At 54.7% G+C, this 18,952-nt stretch overlaps 1 protein-coding gene across 1 annotated transcript in view; it reads right to left on the bottom strand.

Moving 5' to 3' along the window:
• Positions 1-5,183: 5,183 nt before the first annotated feature.
• Positions 5,184-18,952, bottom strand: part of LOC126195478 (uncharacterized) — a 29,767-nt gene continuing 15,998 nt past the window's right edge. The window contains exons 2-5 of the mRNA XM_049934108.1: positions 16,862-17,619; positions 15,458-16,780; positions 10,111-11,448; positions 5,184-6,099 (exon numbers count right to left, since the gene is read on the bottom strand). Of these exons, the coding sequence (XP_049790065.1) occupies positions 5,184-6,099; positions 10,111-11,448; positions 15,458-16,780; positions 16,862-17,619 (4,335 nt within the window). The remainder of the gene's footprint in view (positions 6,100-10,110; positions 11,449-15,457; positions 16,781-16,861; positions 17,620-18,952) is intronic.

Raw genomic sequence — 18,952 nt, 5'->3', positions numbered from 1 at the left:
AAAAAAGTCATATTCTGTGTTTTCACAAATATTTGGCTCTTTATTTCCGAACGTGTGGCTATTTCCAAGTGTGTTGTTAGGCAGTCGACAGCAGCTCCTGCGGTTGTCGATATTGTGCGTGGCGAGACCCACGAGACGCGCAAGACAGGCCGCGGACGATTTGGTCACGAAGGTAGGCCTGAGCTCGCTCGCTCACTCAGCTCAACCGACAAATTACACTGGTATCCAAAATTAAAACAACAAACCGCTTTTTCCCCGTCTTGTGTCTGATTCACGATATAATCGTACAAAATGTCAACCAGGTGTCCGTACGATCGTGTTCTGCACGGAAGATGGCATTCCGGTCAACGGACCACCATGCCAACCATGACGTCAGGGCACCTACGAAACAAGGTAGTGTTTGCGTGTAGCCCCACGTCCACAATCGCTGCGTACACAGTCACTCAGAAGATACCAATCAGACTCTCTGCGGTGGAGTGCCAGAGAAAGGAAGAAAGCAGGACAGTCGCAAACTGTTGTGGCCCGATGGCTTAGAGCGAATCGTTCTGTTGTTTCTTGGTTGTGGCGAGAGTTTATAGAGACTGAAACTACATCCCGAAGACCAGAGCAGCGCCGACCGTATGTGACTTCAGAAGGGAGGACTTTTATTTGGCTGTAAGGGCACGACAATACTGCCTTAGTACTGCACTGCAACTGTATGTGTTGTGTCGAGGCAAATGCTGTACAGAAGGCTTCGGCAGAGTGGCCTTTATTGTCGTAGACCTGCTGTATGCGCCTCTGAAGCTTATTCACAGAAGGGAACTTCTAGAGTGGAGGCGTCAACATACCACCTCAATGGTCGAACGATGTTCTTTTCACACATGAGTCAGAGTTTGGTCTGGAGAGTGATTCCCGACGGATTCGCATCTGGAGGGAATGTAGAACATGATTTTGGGATCCAGACTTTGTGGAAAAAGACCGATATCGAGGAGGATCCCTAAAGGTGTGGGCAGGCATTATGTTGACCACTCAAACATCTCTTGATGAGATTGCGCAGGTGAACTGCAAGGTTTTAACAGCTGTCATTCATCATCAAGAGATTTTGGGACATCATATGCGGTTGTTGCGAGGTTCTGTGGATCCAGACTTTGTACTGATGGCCGATAATGCTCGACCTCATAGAGCACAGGTGGTTCATGTTTTCTTGGAAATGAAGAACATTGCACGCGTGGCGTCGCCTGCTCGCTCTCCCGGTCTGAATCCAATAGAGCATATCTGGGATGCACCAGGGACATGGGTTGCATCACGTCAGCATCCAGCAACCAGTCTCCAAGACTTGCGAGCAGCGCTACAGGAAGAATGGACGTCATTGCCTCAACATGAGCCTGATGACATCATTCACAGCCTGCACGTCGTTGTTAGGGCTGTATTTCTGCCAGAGGTGGCTACACCCCATACTGAGCACATTAACCAGTTGTCGGAATGTGAGTGCAAATCCGTTAAGTTGTAAAGAACAGAGAACATTTTTGTCTACCATTATGCATGTTGGGCCGGCCGGTGTGGCCGAGCGTTTCTAGGCGCTACAGTCTGGAACCGCCGACCGCTACGGTCGAATCCTGCCTTGGGCATGGATGTGTGTGATGTCCTTAGGTTAGTTAGGTTTAAGTAGTTCTGGGTTCTAGGGGACTGATGACGTAGATGTTAAGTCCCATAGTGCTCAGAGCCATTAAGCATGTTGCAGTTGTCTATGTTCTGTATTCGTTACATTGTTTCTACTTTACCGTCATCTGTTTATACTGTTTTGTACCAAAATAAACGAACCTTGTAAAATTTCCTTTCGTTGCTTTAATTTTGGACATCAGTGTGCGTTTCTGCACCTAAATAATGTCGTGTGACTAGGGCCTCACGTCGGGTAGACCGTTCGCCTGGTGCAAGTCTTTCGATTTGACGCCACTTCGGCGACTTGCGCGTCGATGGGGATGAAATGATGATGATTAGGACAACACAACGCCCAGTCCCTGAGCGGAGAAAATCTCCGACCCAGCCGGGAATCGAACCCAGGCCCTTAGGATCGACAGACTGTCGCGCAGACCACTCAACTGCCGGGGACGGATGTTTCTTCAGCTGTTAAATCGTAATTGGGTGTTTACGTACAAACAAGAATCGCATTTTCTATTGGAATCCGCTATTATGGAGTCTTATTGTTTATTAGTCCCACAACGATCTGATGTCAATACGCCTACTAATAATTTGTTATGGCTGTACTGGGTACAATAAAATTAAAATCATTCTAAAATGATCATCAGTTGGATAAGGCACTACATCTTGTATAAAACGAGGGCTGTTACGAAGAAAAGACTAAATGCTATAAACGAGCTGTTATTTCATTTATATCGAGCGTAAATCTTAAAGTACAGCACACTACACAGCTGCGTATTTTGTTGTAGTACTTGTAATCAGTAAGACTCCATAAAAAGTTTGCAGTAGAATATGCAATACCGATTAATTCGTAAACACCTAGTTACGATTTAACAGATGTAGAAACGCAGTTTGTCTGCTTAGCGGAACGAATGAGCGAGCTCAGGCCTACCTCCGTGACGTAAGCGTCGCGGCATGTCTTCCTCATGGGCCTCAGTGGCTTAAAAATGACGTCACGCTCGCAGAAAGTCTATTGAAATAAGTGGTACCCATCAGACTGCCTGTGCACTTATCAGAGATAGTGCATTCAAGCGATAACAATTGCAAGCTTCATACCATAACACTTTTTTACATCCGTTGACACCATATAGCTTTCTAGGTGATCATATAGTCGTAAAGTGCGAGGGGATTGAATAGGAAAATTTATTTATAACATAGTACCGTAAAAACATACATGTTATCCGTTCGAAAAGTCGCACACTTGCTTGCGTGCGCATACGGAACATGGCAACAGAAATTTTACATCTTACTTTGTTTGCATATACGAGGGCTATTCCGAAAGTAAGGTCCGATCGGTCACGAAATGGAAACGACTATGAAAATCCGATAAAGCTTTGCACAGATGTGTTGGGTAGTGTCTCTAGTATAACCCCAGTTAGCATCACGTCGCTCTTCTCATGTCTGAGCTCGCAGTGAGTGCGTAAAGATGTCTAGAAAATAGTGTCTGCCGCCAAGTAGGGGGCCTGGTGAGAAATTTCCCCTGAAGCTATGCAGCTAACATTACATAACTGTCGTGCTGTTTCGTCTTCAAGACAATTCTCAGCCGCATTCTGCAGGGGCAATGAAGATGCTCCTGCATCGTTTTCAAATGGAAATGTGAGATTACCCACAATACAGCCCGTAATTGTCTCCCTCTGAGTTTCAGCTCAGGTCACATGAACCGCTGGTTATGAAGACAACATTTCGGCACAAGACAACGAGCCGTAGGCCAGCGTAGAGAATTGGCGGAGAGCACTGGCGGCTGCCTTCTATAGCGAGGGTATGGGAAAGTTGGTACAACGCTACGATACACGTCTAAGTCGGGTCGGCGACTATGGAGATAAGTAGCTGCAAGGTGTATCTAACTGTTGCAAATAAAACATTTTTGATTTTTACCGTGGTTTCCATTTCGCGACCTATCGGACCTTACTTTCGGAATAGCCCTCGTACGTTGCAACTATGAAAAAACATAGAAGGCACAAAATGCTCTTTTCGCTGTTATTCGCCTATAGCGTGTGATTACGGAATGTTACCCATCGCCCGACCTACAGCAGCAGCGGCCCCACCACTGCCTTCGCTGTCACGTGCAAAGAACTTAACAACAAGTCGGTAAGTGGACGACTAGTTTCTTTTTAGCAGCGCGCGCAACTATTGATCGCATGAGCACGTAGCTTGTTGTGTACCAGTCGACAACTCTGCTATCCTCTACTGACGTCTGTTACTAAGTAATTTTAATCGAAGTATAACAAATAATGAGGGCTCGGATGATCATCCCACTTGCGAAAAAATATCAGAAAGGTAGTAGCAGGAGACTGGTCTGCCATAATAAATTCACAGTACACTTTGAAAAAACGGGACTTCGGCAGGATGTTCGCGTCGTTCTAGCACGATATTTCGATGGCGCAACTCAGTGTCTCCTTTAGGTGCTATCCGAGAATGGCCCTTGGGCTCCGTCCGCATTTCTTCAGGCTACTCTATAGCTACTTTGTGTAGTGTTTACCTTTCGGCATTGCCTACTTCTTCTGAGAGTAGTGTAAATTTTTGTCATCTTTATTTCCAGTGTTACATGTATGTGTGCGGGCACTGGATTAAATGATTAGGTGGTGCAGTTCTTCTTTTCTTCTGGGGATACTGCTTTATCATTATCTGTCGAGCAGTGCGATGGGTCGTTGGTAACGCTCTCTGGGGTCAGGTGGAGCCCCTAGGTCTCTGATGAGGGGGCTCGTTGATGCCACAGTCCTTGCGTAAAAACGGCGGGCAATCTCCTAGAGTCTCTGGGGCAATTCCGGTTCTTCTGCTGCTTCATGAAGATATCGGTGCGGGAATTGGGGGTGCACGTGGAACACCCTTCGGAGAATCTTGTTCTGGAGGGACTGGAGGCGCTGCAGGTGGGTTTTTGCTGGATTACCCCACACCTCGCAGGCGTAATCGAAAAGTTGGTGAATGTAAATCCTGAAGATGAGGAGTCCATTAGCGATTGATAGATCGGATCCCTCGTTGATGATAGGGTACAGTGCCTCTATCTGCTGACTAACTTTAGCTTGGGCCTTCCAGATGAGCTTCTTGTCGAGGAGGACACCGAGGTAGCGAACTGAAGGTCTCCATTGCAGTTCAGTTCCATACAGATGGAGGAGGCGGTTGAGCATGGGACGGCGGCGGATGAAGATTATTGCTTGCGTCTTCTGGGGATTGAAGCAGATGCGCCACTTCGCAGCCCAGTCTTCTAGTGCACGGCAGGCGTTCTGGAGTCGCGGAACTAAGACTTCTCGCCAGCGACTGCGGGTGTAAATCATGGTGTCGTCCCCATAAATGGCCTTCTCAACCCTTGGTGGTGATGGGAGGTCTGACGTAAAGATCGAATAGAGCACCGGTCCTAATACAGAGCCCTGTGAAACTCTCATGTGGATAGGACGGGCGGCGGAGAGAGCGTCATCCATCCTGACAGTGAAGGTGCGACGTTGGAGATACGATGCGATGAGTTTGCGGAACGAGTCCAGTATTTATGCCTGTAAGGTGCTGGGCTCTCCCTAGCCGGTCCGCGCCGCATCGGATGTTCCCTCCGCGGTCCGCGCCCGCCAGACGCGGCTTCCATGGTCCTCTCTGGTCGTTGGTGTTCCCCCTGCCGTCCGCTCCCGGCTCGGCCGCTCTCTGGGGACGCGGACGTCATCTGTAGTGTCTGGTGCTTTGTGTCCTGGCTGTTTCCTCGGTCTCCACTTCTGTTTCTTGCTGGGCGCTTCGTAACTGGTCTGCACCGCGCCGAGTGTTCCCTCTCCGGTCCGCGCCCGCCAGACGCGGCTTCCATGGTCCTCTCTGGTCGCTGGTGTTCCCCCTGCCGTCCGCTCCCGGCTCGGCCGCTCTCTGGGGACGCGGACGTCATCTGTAGTGTCTGGTGCTCTGTATCCTGGCTGTTTCCTCGGTCTCCACTTCTGTTTCTTGCTGGGCGCTTCGTAACTGGTCTGCACCGCGCCGAGTGTTCCGTCTCCGGTCCGCGCCCACCAGACGCGGCTTCCATGGTCCTCCCTGGTCGCTGGTGTTCCCCCTGCCGTCCGCTCCCGGCTCGGCCGCTCTCTGGGGACGCGGACGTCATCTGTAGTGTCTGGTGCTCTGTATCCTGGCTGTTTGCTCGGTCTCCACTTCTGTTTCTTGCTGGGCGCTTCGTAACTGGTCTGCACCGCGCCGAGTGTTCCGTCTCCGGTCCGCGCCCGCCAGACGCGGCTTCCATGGTCCTCTCTGGTCGCTGGTGTTCCCCCTGCCTTCTGCTCCCGACTCGGCCGCTCTCTGGGGACGCGGACGTCATCTGTAGTGTCTGGTGCTCTGTATCCTGGCTGTTTCCTCGGTCTCCACTTCTGTTTCTTGCTGGGCGCTTCGTAACTGGTCTGCACCGCGCCGAGTGTTCTGTCTCCAGTCCGCGCCCACCAGACGCACCGGTCCGCATAGTCTAAACTACCAGCAGGGTTGAGGGAAGGTAGTATTTACCCGAAGGCATTGACTACTAATTCTGTGTATGTGATAAGGAACTGCAGGTTTAGGAAATTGTCATCTTTATTTGCGGATTATAGAATCAAATTTATTTGGACTTCAGTGGGTTGAACACTGCCAGGTGCATTACCTGTTGAGCAGTGCGACTGGTCGTTGGTATGTGTCCCGGACATCTGACGGGACTCCGATGTTCCTTATGAGTGGGTTTTCCGAGAAGGACCTCAGGTTCCTGCAGAGCTTCATGTACGTAACGAGACGGGAACTGCGGTTGCACGTGTAGGACTCTTCGTAAGGCCTTATTCTCCAGCGCTTGTAGACGTTGAATGTGGCGGGCGGCAGCATTGCCCCAGGCGACGCAGGCGTAGTCCATGATCGGCCGGACGAATAGCCTGTAGATGAGAAGGCCATTTGCAACGGACAGTGAGGAGCCTTCATTAAGCAGCGGGTATAGCGCTCCCAGGCGCTGGTCCACTTTCCTGCAGGTGGCCGTGACGTGCTGTTGCCATATGAGCTGACGATCCAGCACGACTCCGAGATAAGTTGCTGAGGGCAGCCACACGATGTCTTCGCCGAATAGCCGAATTTCCGGCACTGGCGGCGGTCGTCGTCTGGTAAAGATGACTGCTTGGCTCTTTTGGGCGTTGAAGCGAATCCGCCATTTGCGGGACCATCCTTCAAGGTCGGAACAGGCTTCCTGAAGCCTGCGGTGCATGGCCTGAGGCCACCGGCTGCGCGTGTAGATGGCGGTGTCGTCAGCATACATAGCTTTGTACACCCTGAGGGAGGTGGGGATGTCCGATGTAGAGATGCAGTAAAGGATCGGCCCAAGGACGGATCCCTGAGGTACGCCAGCGTCGATGGGCCGGAGAGTCGAGCAGGAGTTGGCAACGCGAACAGAGAAGGTTCACCCTCGGAGGTATGATGCGAGCAGCCGTACCATGGAGCGAGGAAATCCGTGCTGCATCAATTTCCACAAGAGCCCCAGATGCCAGACGCTGTAGAATGCCTTGGAAATGTCGAGGAAGACTGCCCCACAGTATTCCCGGTTGTTGAAGGCGAGGGTGATGTCTTCGACGACGCGGATCACCTGTTGTTCAGTGGAGTGGCCCCTTCTGAACCCAAATTGCTCCGGTGGGAGTATCCTCCGTCGGTCCATTATGGTGCGGATTCTTCGTAGCAGCAGCCGTTCGAACACCTTACTGATATGAGGGAGGTGGCTGATAGGTCGATAGTTGGCCAGTTCCTTCCTGTTCATCCCCGGTTTTGGAATGGGGATAACTGTAGCCCGTTTCCATGCCACTGGATATGTCAGCGTCCGGAAGATGTTGTTAAAAACTGCAGCCAGCCAGATATAGGCTGCCGGAGGAAGTTCCTTCAGGGCTCTGTTGGGTATGTCATCTGCCCCCGGCGTCTTGGAGGTGTTCAGACCAGCGATGCAAGTCCGAACTTCGTCTGTCGTGACGGGCGGAATTTGGTCCTCATCTGCAGCAGCAGGTTGGTCCAGGTATTGTTGGACCTCCGCTTCCACGCGCTGAACGTGATTGACGTCAACCGGGTCGTTCACAGGGACGAAATTAGCTTCAAATACGTCGGCGATGGCGTTGGCCTTGTCCACAGGGGTGTAGACAAGTCCAGCCGGGGCTTCCAAAGGAGGAATGGTCGTCCGACGTTTAGTGAAAAATCGAGCCGTGTCCCAGTGATTGGCATCTGGTGTAAAGGCCTCGAGTTTCGTGGCCCACTGCTGGTTCCTGTGAGCGATGAGGGCGGCCTTGACGTCGCGCCGAATTTGGTTGATACGTCACTTAAGGTCTGGATCCCTGGTGAGACGCCAGTCTTTGCAGAGACGATTGCGGAGATGTATAAGGTCCAGGATGTCTTGGGGCAACCCTGGACGAAGCGGCTGCCGCTGTCTGGCCTGTGGCGTGGACTGCCGGAGAGCTGTGGTAACAGCAGTGGTGAACTCCTCCGTGGCATCAGCGACGGGTGCATCCGGTGGAGTGAATGCCAGCAGATGGGGGAGCCGATCCCGGTAGCCATCCCAGTGCGTACGTCGCAGATTCCACCGTGGCGTCTGCGGAGGAAGATGGACGTTCAGCTGGAAAATGACAGGCAGATGGTTAGAATTGAGTGCATGTCTCACGTCTGCCGTCATGAACTGATTCAGTCCCTTGGTTATTGCGATGTCCAGGACATCTGGATTGCCTCTGGAGGGGTAGCATGTCGGTTCATCGGGTCCACAAGCGTGCGCATCAGCTTGCTCGAGGACGTGGAGGAGTCGCCGTCCGTCATAAGTGGTGGTGAGGGAGTTCCACGCCGCATGCTTTGCGTTAAAGTCACCGGTGAGGAACAGCTTCCCAGGAAGGCGCAACAATGCCTTCGTATCGTCGACGTCAATGTGCGGCTTAGGTGGGCGGTAGACGGCCACAAATGTGACGGTGCCGACCGAAGTCTCGACGGCCACAGCTGTCGCTTCCATCTTCCGCAAAGGGGGCGTCGGTACAACATAGTGCGAGATTGTCCTCTTGATGTAGATGGCTGTACCGCCACCTTGAGTGGGGCGATCATTCCGATAGCAGAGATAATTTGCGATACTTTCCCTCAGGTCCAGCTTCAGATGCGTCTCACTGACCATGCAGATATCGACATGCTCATCTTCTAGGAATTGGCGAACCTCCAGTAGGTCGTGGTAAATGCCATCCGCATTATAGGTGGCTATACATAGATCTTCATAGCGGCGGGGCGTAGGCATGTTGAGTAGGCGGGACTTCGCTGGTGGCTTGAAGCGAACCACGAATGGCCGCTTCAACTGTCGTGGCAAGAACTGCCGGGAGTGCTTGAATGGCTCGGCTCATCTCGGTGACGGCTTGCATCATGGTCTGCATGAGCACCAGAAGTTGGTTGACGTCAGCCGCCGCAGTGGGCGGTTGGGGACGTCCGAAATCTTCAGTGCGCCGGCCGCGAAGAGGTGGAAAGGACGCCGAGGCAATCTCAAATGCTGCTGGCGGGGGTGCCGCCGTAGAGGCGTTGCCCTTCAAGACATCCGCCGCTGTTGGAGACTGGAGGACGTAAGCCGCGCGCCTTTGCATCAGCGGAGCTCGCTCCTGTAGCGGTGCATCAGTGAATCTTCGGCTGGCAGGTGTGCTTCTGACGACATGGGTCCCAGCACGTCTATTCTTGGCATTGAGAGGTGGTAAACCCCTCTGTCGGCGACTAGCATCTTTGTGTTTCTGGCAGGAACGATAGCTGGCTGGGTGCTTGCCGCCACACAGTCCGCATTTTGCAGGTTCTTCTTTGGGTACGGGACACTGGCGGCTGTCATGAGGGCCGCCACACTTCACACATACAAAGGGCATTGTGCAGAGCCGCACCACGTGGTTAAAGCCCTGACAGCGGAAGCACTGAGTCACTCCTCGTGATTTACGGAGCTTCTCGACAGAAACGGAGAGTGCACAAATTCTGTTGCTTTTAAACACATCACGATTTTCTTGCGTGTCCGGGAGAACCACCACACGTAGGCCTGATTTCGGCTGCGTGCCAGGCATCTGATGATAGTCCACAACCGTTGCCTCAAATCCCAATGCAAACAATTCGTCCTTGAGTCTGTCGTTCGGAAGAGAATCGACGATTCCTCGAAATATCAGCTTCAGAGTGGGCGGTCGAACAGTGGGAAACGTGTAGCACGGGATGCCCTCGGTTCCCACCATGTCCATAACCTTGACGTAGTCTTCAGTGGCTGTGACAGTGAGTTTTTACTTATCGCCTCCAGCCTGCTTCGCAGTGAAAGGCTGCTTCAGATTGTGCGTCAGCCAATCGTACAACTTCAAATACGTGTCCGGATATTGCAGGACGATCGGTGGAATTTTATGCGGCTGCTGTTGTGGTTGCTGCTGCTGCTGTTGTTGGTGGTGGTGTTGTGACTGCTGTGGTGCCACAGTAGCCTGCGGCGCCGCCCCGCCATCGTCGATGACGTCAAACCTGTTGCTTACAGGCACTACAGGTGCGTCTGCCGGTGCCTGGTTCTTCGCCTGCTTCTTTTTTGGCGGACGAATGAAGCCGTCGTCCGTGGGCGCCACATGGGGCAGTCCAGGTCCGGAATCGCTGCGTTTCCGTCGAAACTGCACCGGCGACGGGCGAGTAGCGTCGTCTTCCAACGACGCATCAGAAGAATAATCCATCGTCATGTCCAGGGTCCTTGCTGTGGTCGTCAATAAATCATTGCCCTTCCGGATTTGCCGGGTCGTCATGGTGGGGGGGCCGGATGGGGCCGCCGACGAAGCAAGCTCCGTCGGGCGGCGATCCGCCAAGCCCGTCGCTGAGCTAGATGCCGAACTCATGGGAGCGCACACGTAGCACGTCTGCTCGGTACGGAAGACTAACTCGAACTGCCCGCCAGACGCGGCTTCCATGGTCCTCTCTGGTCGCTGGTGTTCCCCCTGACGACCGCTTCCGGCTCGGCCGCTCTCTGGGGACGCGGACGTCATCTGTAGTGTCTGGTGCTCTGTATCCTGGCTATTTCCTCGGTCTCCACTTCTGTTCCTTGCTGGGCGCTTCGTAACTGGTCTGCACCGCGCCGAGTGATCCGTCTCCAGCCCGCGCCCGCCAGACGCGGCTTCCATGGTCCTCTCTGGTCGCTGGTGTTCCCCCTGCCGTCCGCTCCCGGCTCGGCCGCTCTCTGGGGACGCGGACGTCATCTGTAGTGTCTGGTGCTCTGTATCCTGGCTGTTTCCTCGGTCTCCACTTCTGTTTCTTGCTGGGCGCTTCGTAACTGGTCTGCACCGCGCCGAGTGATCCGTCTCCGGTCCACGCCCGCCAGACGCGGCTTCCATGGTCCTCTCTGGTCGCTGGTGTTCCCCCTGCCGTCCGCTCCCGGCTCGGCCGCTCTCTGGGGACGCAGACGCCATCTGTAGTGTCTGGTGCTCTGTATCCTGGCTGTTTCCTCGGTCTCCACTTCTGTTTCTTGCTGGGCGCTTCGTAACTGGTCTGCACCGCGCTGAGTGATCCGTCTCCAGTCCGCGACCGCCAGACACGGCTTCCATGGTCCTATCTGGTCGCTGGTGTTCCCCCTGCCGTCCGCTTCCGGGTCGGCCGCTCTCTGGGGACGCGGACGTCATCTGTAGTGTCTGGTGCTCTGTATCCTGGCTGTTTCCTCGGTCTCCACTTCTGTTTCTTGCTGGGCGCTTCGTAACTGGTCTGCACCGCGCCGAGTGATCCGTCTCCGGTCCGCACCCGCCAGACGCACCGGTCCGCATCGTCTTAACTACCGGCAGGGGTTGAGGGACGGTAGTATTTACCCGAAGGTATTGACTACTAATTCTGTGTATGTGATAAGGAACTGCAGGTTTAGGAAATTGTCATCTTTATTTGCGGATTATAGAATCAAATTCATTCGGACTTCAGTGGGTCGAATACCGCCAGGTGCATTACCTGTTGAGCAGTGCGACTGGTCGTTGGTATGTGTCCCGGACATCTGACGGGACTCCGATGTTCCTTATGAGTGGGTTTTCCGAGACCACGGCTTTTTGATACAGGCGTCTGGCTTTTCGTTGAAATCTGCGAAGGACCTCAGGTTCCTGCAGAGCTTCATGTACGTAACGAGACGGGAACTGCGGGTGCACGTGTAGGACTCTTCGTAAGGCCTTATTCTCCAGCGCTTGTAGACGTTGAATGTGGCGGGCGGCAGCATTGCCCCAGGCGACGCAGGCGTAGTCCATGATCGGCCGGACGAATAGCCTGTAGATGAGGAGGCCATTTGCAATGGACAGTGAGGAGCCTTCATTAAGCAGCGGGTATAGCGCTCCCAGGCGCTGGTCCACTTTTCTGCAGGTGGCCGTGACGTGCTGTTGCCATATGAGCTGACGATCCAGCACGACTCCGAGATAAGTTGCTGAGGGCAGCCACACGATGTCTTCGCCGAATAGCCGAATTTCCGGCACTGGCGGCGGTCGTCGTCTGGTAAAGATGACTGCTTGGCTCTTTTGGGCGTTGAAGCGATTCCGCCATTTGCGGGACCATCCTTCAAGGTCGGAACAGGCTTCCTGAAGCCTGCGGTGCATGGCCTGAGGCCACCGGCTGCGCGTGTAGATGGCGGAGTCGTCAGCATACATAGCTTTGTCCACCCTGGGGAGGTGGGGATGTCAGATGTAAAGATGCAGTAAAGGATCGGCCCAAGGACGGATCCCTGAGGTACGCCAGCGTCGATGGGCCGGAGAGTCGAGCAGGAGTTGGCAACGCGAACAGAGAAGGTTCACCCTCGGAGGTATGATGCGAGCAGCCGTACCATGGAGCGAGGAAATCCGTGCTGCTTCAATTTCCACAGGAGCCCCAGATGCCAGACGCTGTAGAATGCCTTGGAAATGTCGAGGAGACTGCCCCACAGTATTCCCGGTTGTTGAAGGCGAGGGTAATGTCTTCGACGACGCGGATCACCTGTTGTTCAGTGGAGTGCCCCTTCTGAACCCAAATTGCTCCGGTGGGAGTATCCTCCGTCGGTCCATTATGCTGCGGATTCTGCGTAGCAGCAGCCATTCGAACACCTTACTGATGTGAGGGAGGAGGCTGATAGGTCGATAGTTGGCCGGTTTCTTCCTGTTCTTCCCCAGTTTTGGAATGGGGATAACTGTAGCCCGTTTCCATGCCACTGGATATGTCAGCGTCCGGAAGATGTTGTTAAAAACTGCAGCCAGCCAGATATAGGCTGCCGGAGGAAGTTCCTTCAGGGCTCTGTTGGGTATGTCATCTGCCCCCGGCGCCTTGGAGGTGTTCAGACCAGCGATGCAAGTCCGAACTTCGTCTGTCGTGACGGGCTGAATTTGGTCCTCATCTGCAGCAGCAGGTTGGTCCAGGTATTGTTGGACCTCCGCTTCCACGCGCTGAACGTGATTGACGTCAACCGGGTCGTTCACAGGGACGAAATTAGCTTCAAATACGTCGGCGATGGCGTTGGCCTTGTCCACAGGGGTGTAGACAAGTCCAGCCGGGGCTTCCAACGGAGGAATGGTCGTCCGACGTTTAGTGAAAAATCGAACCATGTCCCAGTGATTGGCATCTGGTGTAAAGGCCTCGAGTTTCGTGGCCCACTGCTGGTTCCTGTGAGCGATGAGGGCGGCCTTGACGTCGCGCCGAATTTGGTTGATACGTCGCTTAAGGTCTGGATCCCTGGTGAGACGCCAGTCTTTGCAGAGACGATTGCGGAGATGTATAAGGTCCAGGATGTCTTGGGGCAACCCTGGACGAAGCGGCTGCCGCTGTCTGGCCTGTGGCGTGGACTGCCGGAGAGCTGTGGTAACAGCAGTGGTGAACTCCTCCGTGACATCAGCGACGGGTGCATCCGGTGGAGTGAATGCCAGCAGATAGGGGAGCCGATCCCGGTAGCCATCCCAGTGCGTACGTCGCAGATTCCACCGTGGCGTCTGCGGAGGAAGATGGACGTTCAGCTGGAAAATGACAGGCAGATGGTTAGAATTGAGACCATGTCTCACTTCTGCCGTCATGAACTGATTCAGTCCCTTGGTTATTGCGATGTCCAGGACTTCTGGATTGCCTCTGGAGGGGTAGCATGTCGGTTCATCGGGTCCACAAGCGTGCGCATCAGCTTGCTCGAGGACGTGGAGGAGTCGCCGTCCGTCATAAGTGGTGGTGAGGGAGTTCCACGCCGCATGCTTTGCGTTAAAGTCACCGGCGTGGAACAGCTTCCCAGGAAGGCGCAACAATGCCTTCGTATCGTCGACGTCAATGTGCGGCTTAGGTGGGCGGTAGACGGCCACAAATGTGACGGTGCCGACCGAAGTCTCGACGGCCACAGCTGTCGCTTCCATCTTCCGCAAAGGGGGCGTCGGTACAACATAGTGCGAGATTGTCCTCTTGATGTAGATGGCTGTACCGCCACCTTGAGTGGGGCGATCATTCCGATAGCAGAGATAATTTGCGATACTTGCCCTCAGGTCCAGCTTCAGATGCGTCTCACTGACCATGCAGATATCGACATGCTCATCTTCTAGGAATTGGCGAACCTCCAGTAGGTCGTGGTAAATGCCATCCGCATTATAGGTGGCTATACGTAGGTCTTCATAGCGGCGGGGTGTAGGCATGTTGAGTAGGCGGGACTTCGCTGGTGGCTTGAAGCGAACCACGAATGGCCGCTTCAACTGTCGTGGCAAGAACTGCCGGGAGTGCTTGAATGGCTCGGCTCATCTCGGTGACGGCTTGCATCATTGTCTGCATGAGCACCAGAAGTTGGTTGACGTCAGCCGCCGCAGTGGGCGGTTGGGGACGTCCGAAATCTTCAGTGCGCCGGCCGCGAAGAGGTGGAAAGGACGCCGAGGCAATCTCAAATGCTGCTGGCGGGGGTGCCGCCGTAGAGGCGTTGCCCTTCAAGACATCCGCCGCTGTTGGAGACTGGAGGACGTAAGCCGCGCGCCTTTGCATCAGCGGAGCTCGCTCCTGTAGCGGGGCATCAGTGAATCTTCGGCTGGCAGGTGTGCTTCTGACGACATGGGTCCCAACACGTCTATTCTTGGCATTGAGAGGTGGTAAACCCCTCTGTCGGCGACTAGCATCTTTGTGTTTCTGGCAGGAACGATAGCTGGCTGGGTGCTTGCCGCCACACAGTCCGCATTTTGCAGGTTCTTCTTTGGGTACGGGACACTACGGGACACTGGCGGCTGTCATGAGGGCCGCCACACTTCACACATACAAAGGGCATTGTGCAGAGCCGCGCCACATGGTTAAAGCCCAGACAGCGGAAGCACTGAGTCACTCCTCGTGATTTACGGAGCTTCTCGACAGAAACGGAGAGTGCACAAATTCTGTTGCTTTTAAACACATCACGATTTTCTTGCGTGTCCGGGAGAACCACCACACGTAGGCCTGATTTCGGCTGCGTGCCAGGCATCTGATGATAGTCCACAACCGTTGCCTCAAATCCCAATGCAAACAATTCGTGCTTGAGTCTGTCGTTCGGAAATGAATCGACGATTCCTCGAAATATCAGCTTCAGAGTGGGCGGTCGAACGTTGGAAACGTGTAGCACGGGATGCCCTCGGTTCCCACCATGTCCATAACCTTGACGTAGTCTTCAGTGGCTGTGACAGTGAGTTTTTACTTATCGCCTCCAGCCTGCTTCGCAGTGAAAGGCTGCTTCAGATTGTGCGTCAGCCAATCGTACAACTTCAAATACGTGTCCGGATATTGCAGGACGATCGGTGGAATTTTATGCGGCTGCTGTTGTGGTTGCTGCTGCTGCTGTTGTTGGTGGTGGTGTTGTGACTGCTGTGGTGCCACAGTAGCCTGCGGCGCCGCCCCGCCATCGTCGATGACGTCAAACCTGTTGCTTACAGGCACTACAGGTGCGTCTGCCGGTGCCTGGTTCTTCGCCTGCTTCTTTTTTGGCGGACGAATGAAGCCGTCGTCGGTGGGCGCCACATGGGGCAGTCTAGGTCCGGAATCGCTGCGTTTCCGTCGAAACTGCGACGGCGACGGGCGAGTAGCGTCGTCTTCAAACGACGCATCAGAAGAATAATCCATCGTCATGTCCAGGGTCCTCGCTGTGGTCGTCAATAAATCATTGCCCTTCAGCCTTTGCCGGGGCGTCATGGTGTGGGGGCCGGATGGGGCCGCCGACGAAGCAAGCTCCGCCGGACGGCGATCCGCCACACCCGTCGCTGAGCTAGATGCCGAACTCATGGGGGCGTACGCGTAGCACGTCTGCTCGGTACGGAAGACTAACTCGAACTGCCCGCCAGACGCGGCTTCCATGGTCCTCTCTGGTCGCTGGTGTTCCCCCTGCCGTCCGCTCCCGGCTCGGCCGCTCTCTGGGGACGCGGACGTCATCTTTAGTGTCTGGTGCTCTGTATCCTGGCTGTTTCCTCGGTCTCCACTTCTGTTTCTTGCTGGGCGCTTCGTAACTGGTCTGCACCGCGCCGAGTGTTCCGTCTCCGGCCCGCGCCCGCCAGACGCGGCTTCCATGGTCCTCTCTGGTCGCTGGTGTTCCCCCTGCCGTCCGCTTCCGGCTCGGCCGCTCTCTGGGGACGCGGACGTCATCTGTAGTGTCTGGTGCTCTGTATCCTGGCTGTTTCCTCGGTCTCCACTTCTGTTTCTTGCTGGGCGCTTCGTAACTGGTCTGCACCGCGCCGAGTGTTCCGTCTCCGTCCGCGCCCGCCAGACGCGGCTTCCATGGTCCTCTCTGGTCGCTGGTGTTCCTCCTGCCGTCCGCTCGCGGCTCGGCCGCTCTCTGGGGACGCGGACGTCATCTGTAGTGTCTGGTGCTCTGTATCCTGGCTGTTTCCTCGGTCTCCACTTCTGTTTCTTGCTGGGCGCTTCGTAACTGGTCTGCACCGCGCCGAGTGTTCCGTCTCCGGCCCGCGCCCGCCAGACGCGGCTTCCATGGTCCTCTCTGGTCGCTGGTGTTCCCCCTGCCGTCCGCTTCCGGGTCGGCCGCTCTCTGGGTACGCGGACGTCATCTGTAGTGTCTGGTGCTCTGTATCCTGGCTGTTTCCTCGGTCTCCACTTCTGTTTCTTGCTGGGCGCTTCGTAACTGGTCTGCACCGCGCCGAGTGTTCCGTCTCCGTCCGCGCCCGCCAGACGCGGCTTCCATGGTCCTCTCTGGTCGCTGGTGTTCCCCCTGCCGTGCGCTCCCGGCTCGGCCGCTCTCTGGGGACGCGGACGTCATCTGTAGTGTCTGGTGCTCTGTATCCTGGCTGTTTCCTCGGTCTCCCCTTCTGTTTCTTACTGGGCGCTTCGTAACTGGTCTGCACCGCGCCGAGTGTTCCGTCTCCGTCCGCGCCCGCCAGACGCGGCTTCCATGGTCCTCTCTGGTCGCTGGTGTTCCTCCTGCCGTCCGCTCCCGGCTCGGCCGCTCTCTGGGGACGCGGACGTCATCTTTAGTGTCTGGTGCTCTGTATCCTGGCTGTTTCCTCGGTCTCCACTTCTGTTTCTTGCTGGGCGCTTCGTAACTGGTCTGCACCGCGCCGAGTGTTCCGTCTCCGTCCGCGCCCGCCAGACGCGGCTTCCATGGTCCTCTCTGGTCGCTGGTGTTCCTCCTGCCGTCCGCTCCCGGCTCGGCCGCTCTCTGGGGACGCGGACGTCATCTGTAGTGTCTGGTGCTCTGTATCCTGGCTGTTTCCTCGGTCTCCCCTTCTGTTTCTTGCTGGGCGCTTCGTAACTGGTCTGCACCGCGCCGAGTGATCCGTCTCCGGTCCGCGCCCGCCAGACACGGCTTTCATGGTCCTCTCTGGTCGCTGGTGTTCCCCCTGCCGTCCGCTCCCGGCTCGGCCGCTCTCTGGGGACGCGGACGTCATCTGTAGTGTCTGGTGCTCTGTATCCTGGCTGTTTCCTCGGTCTCCACTTCTGTTTCTTGCTGGGCGCTTCGTAACTGGTCTGCACCGCGCCGGGTGTTCCGTCTCCGTCCGCGCCCGCCAGACGCGGCTTCCATGGTCCTCTCTGGTCGCTGGTGTTCCCCCTGCCGTCCGCTCCCGGCTCGGCCGCTCTCTGGGGACGCGGACGTCATCTGTAGTGTCTGGTGCTCTGTATCCTGGCTGTTTCCTCGGTCTCCACTTCTGTTTCTTGCTGGGCGCTTCTTAACTGGTCTGCACTGCGCCGAGTGATCCGTCTGCGGTCCGCGCCCGCCAGACGCGGCTCCAATGGTTCCCTCTGATTAGTGGTGTTCCGACCGACGTCCGTGCCCGACTTCGACTTCCTCTAGAGTCGTGGTCGTCATCTCGGGAGTGTCAGGACAAATCTGTTGTGTGTGGTGTTTGTCTCGTGGCTGTTTTCTCGGTCGTCACTCCTGCTTCTTGTGAAATCTAGATGTGTTTTGCGTTGAGTTTTCAGAAGTTCAATAACAGGATCCCTGGCCATGCTGAGCTGGTACCCAGGGTCAGGGCTGTGGAGATTCTCCGTGGTCTTGATCTCGATTGACTCTTTTATGACACTGTCCTAATATTTAGGGGTCTGTCCAGTGACAATATTGATGCCATTGTAGTTCATCGAGTGACGTAGCTCTAGACATTGTTCTACTATGGCTCATTTGGTTGCCTGTCTGAGTCTGGTGTGCCTCTGGTGTTCTTTACACCGGATGTCCACAGTCCTGGTGGTCTGGCCGATGTATGACATCCCACACTCGCATGGTATGTTGTAAAAGCCTGGCTTGTGTAACCCCAGGTCATCCTTTACATTCTCCAACATTGTCCCAATCTTGGTGGGTGTGTAAATTATGTATTTTGCGTAACTAAGAGAAAACCTGGAATCTTTGTAAATATTTTCCCTTTCTATGTTCACGAAGGTTTGGAGGGAACTGGTGAGCTTTAAAAAATATAAAAAGCCTTTCTGATGGAAGACTGCTGGCAGAGACAGCCATGTCACACCAACTGTCCAACTTTATGACGTGTAAGAAATTACATGATTGCACTCTTGTAATGTGCGCCCCCAGTAGCTGAGTGGTCAGCGCGACAAAGTTTCAACCCTAGGGGACCGGGTTCGATCCCCGGCTGGGATGGAGATTTTCTCCATTCAGGGACTGGGTATTGTGTTATCCTAATCATCATCATTTCATCCCCATCGACGAGCAAGTCGTCGAAGTGGCGTCAAATCGAAATACTTGCACCCGTTGAACGGTCTACCCGATGGGAGGCCCTAGTCACTCGACTATTGTAACAGAAATGTGCAACAACCTTAACTGCAGAATATGTGTAGTTAAGACACACAGGAATTACATACATTGGCTGCGAGCAGGCATTGATTGAAGTCAATAGGGAAAGCTGAGAATGAGTGTCAGACCGGAATTCTACTAGGCAAATGCTCTAGCCAGTAAGCCATCCAGACA

The sequence above is a fragment of the Schistocerca nitens genome, chromosome 7 (assembly GCF_023898315.1).
Source record: "Schistocerca nitens isolate TAMUIC-IGC-003100 chromosome 7, iqSchNite1.1, whole genome shotgun sequence".
Taxonomy (NCBI): Eukaryota; Metazoa; Arthropoda; class Insecta; order Orthoptera; family Acrididae; genus Schistocerca; species Schistocerca nitens.
The sequence above is the reverse complement of the archived record's forward strand: the minus strand, read 5'-3'. Positions and strand labels throughout refer to the sequence as shown.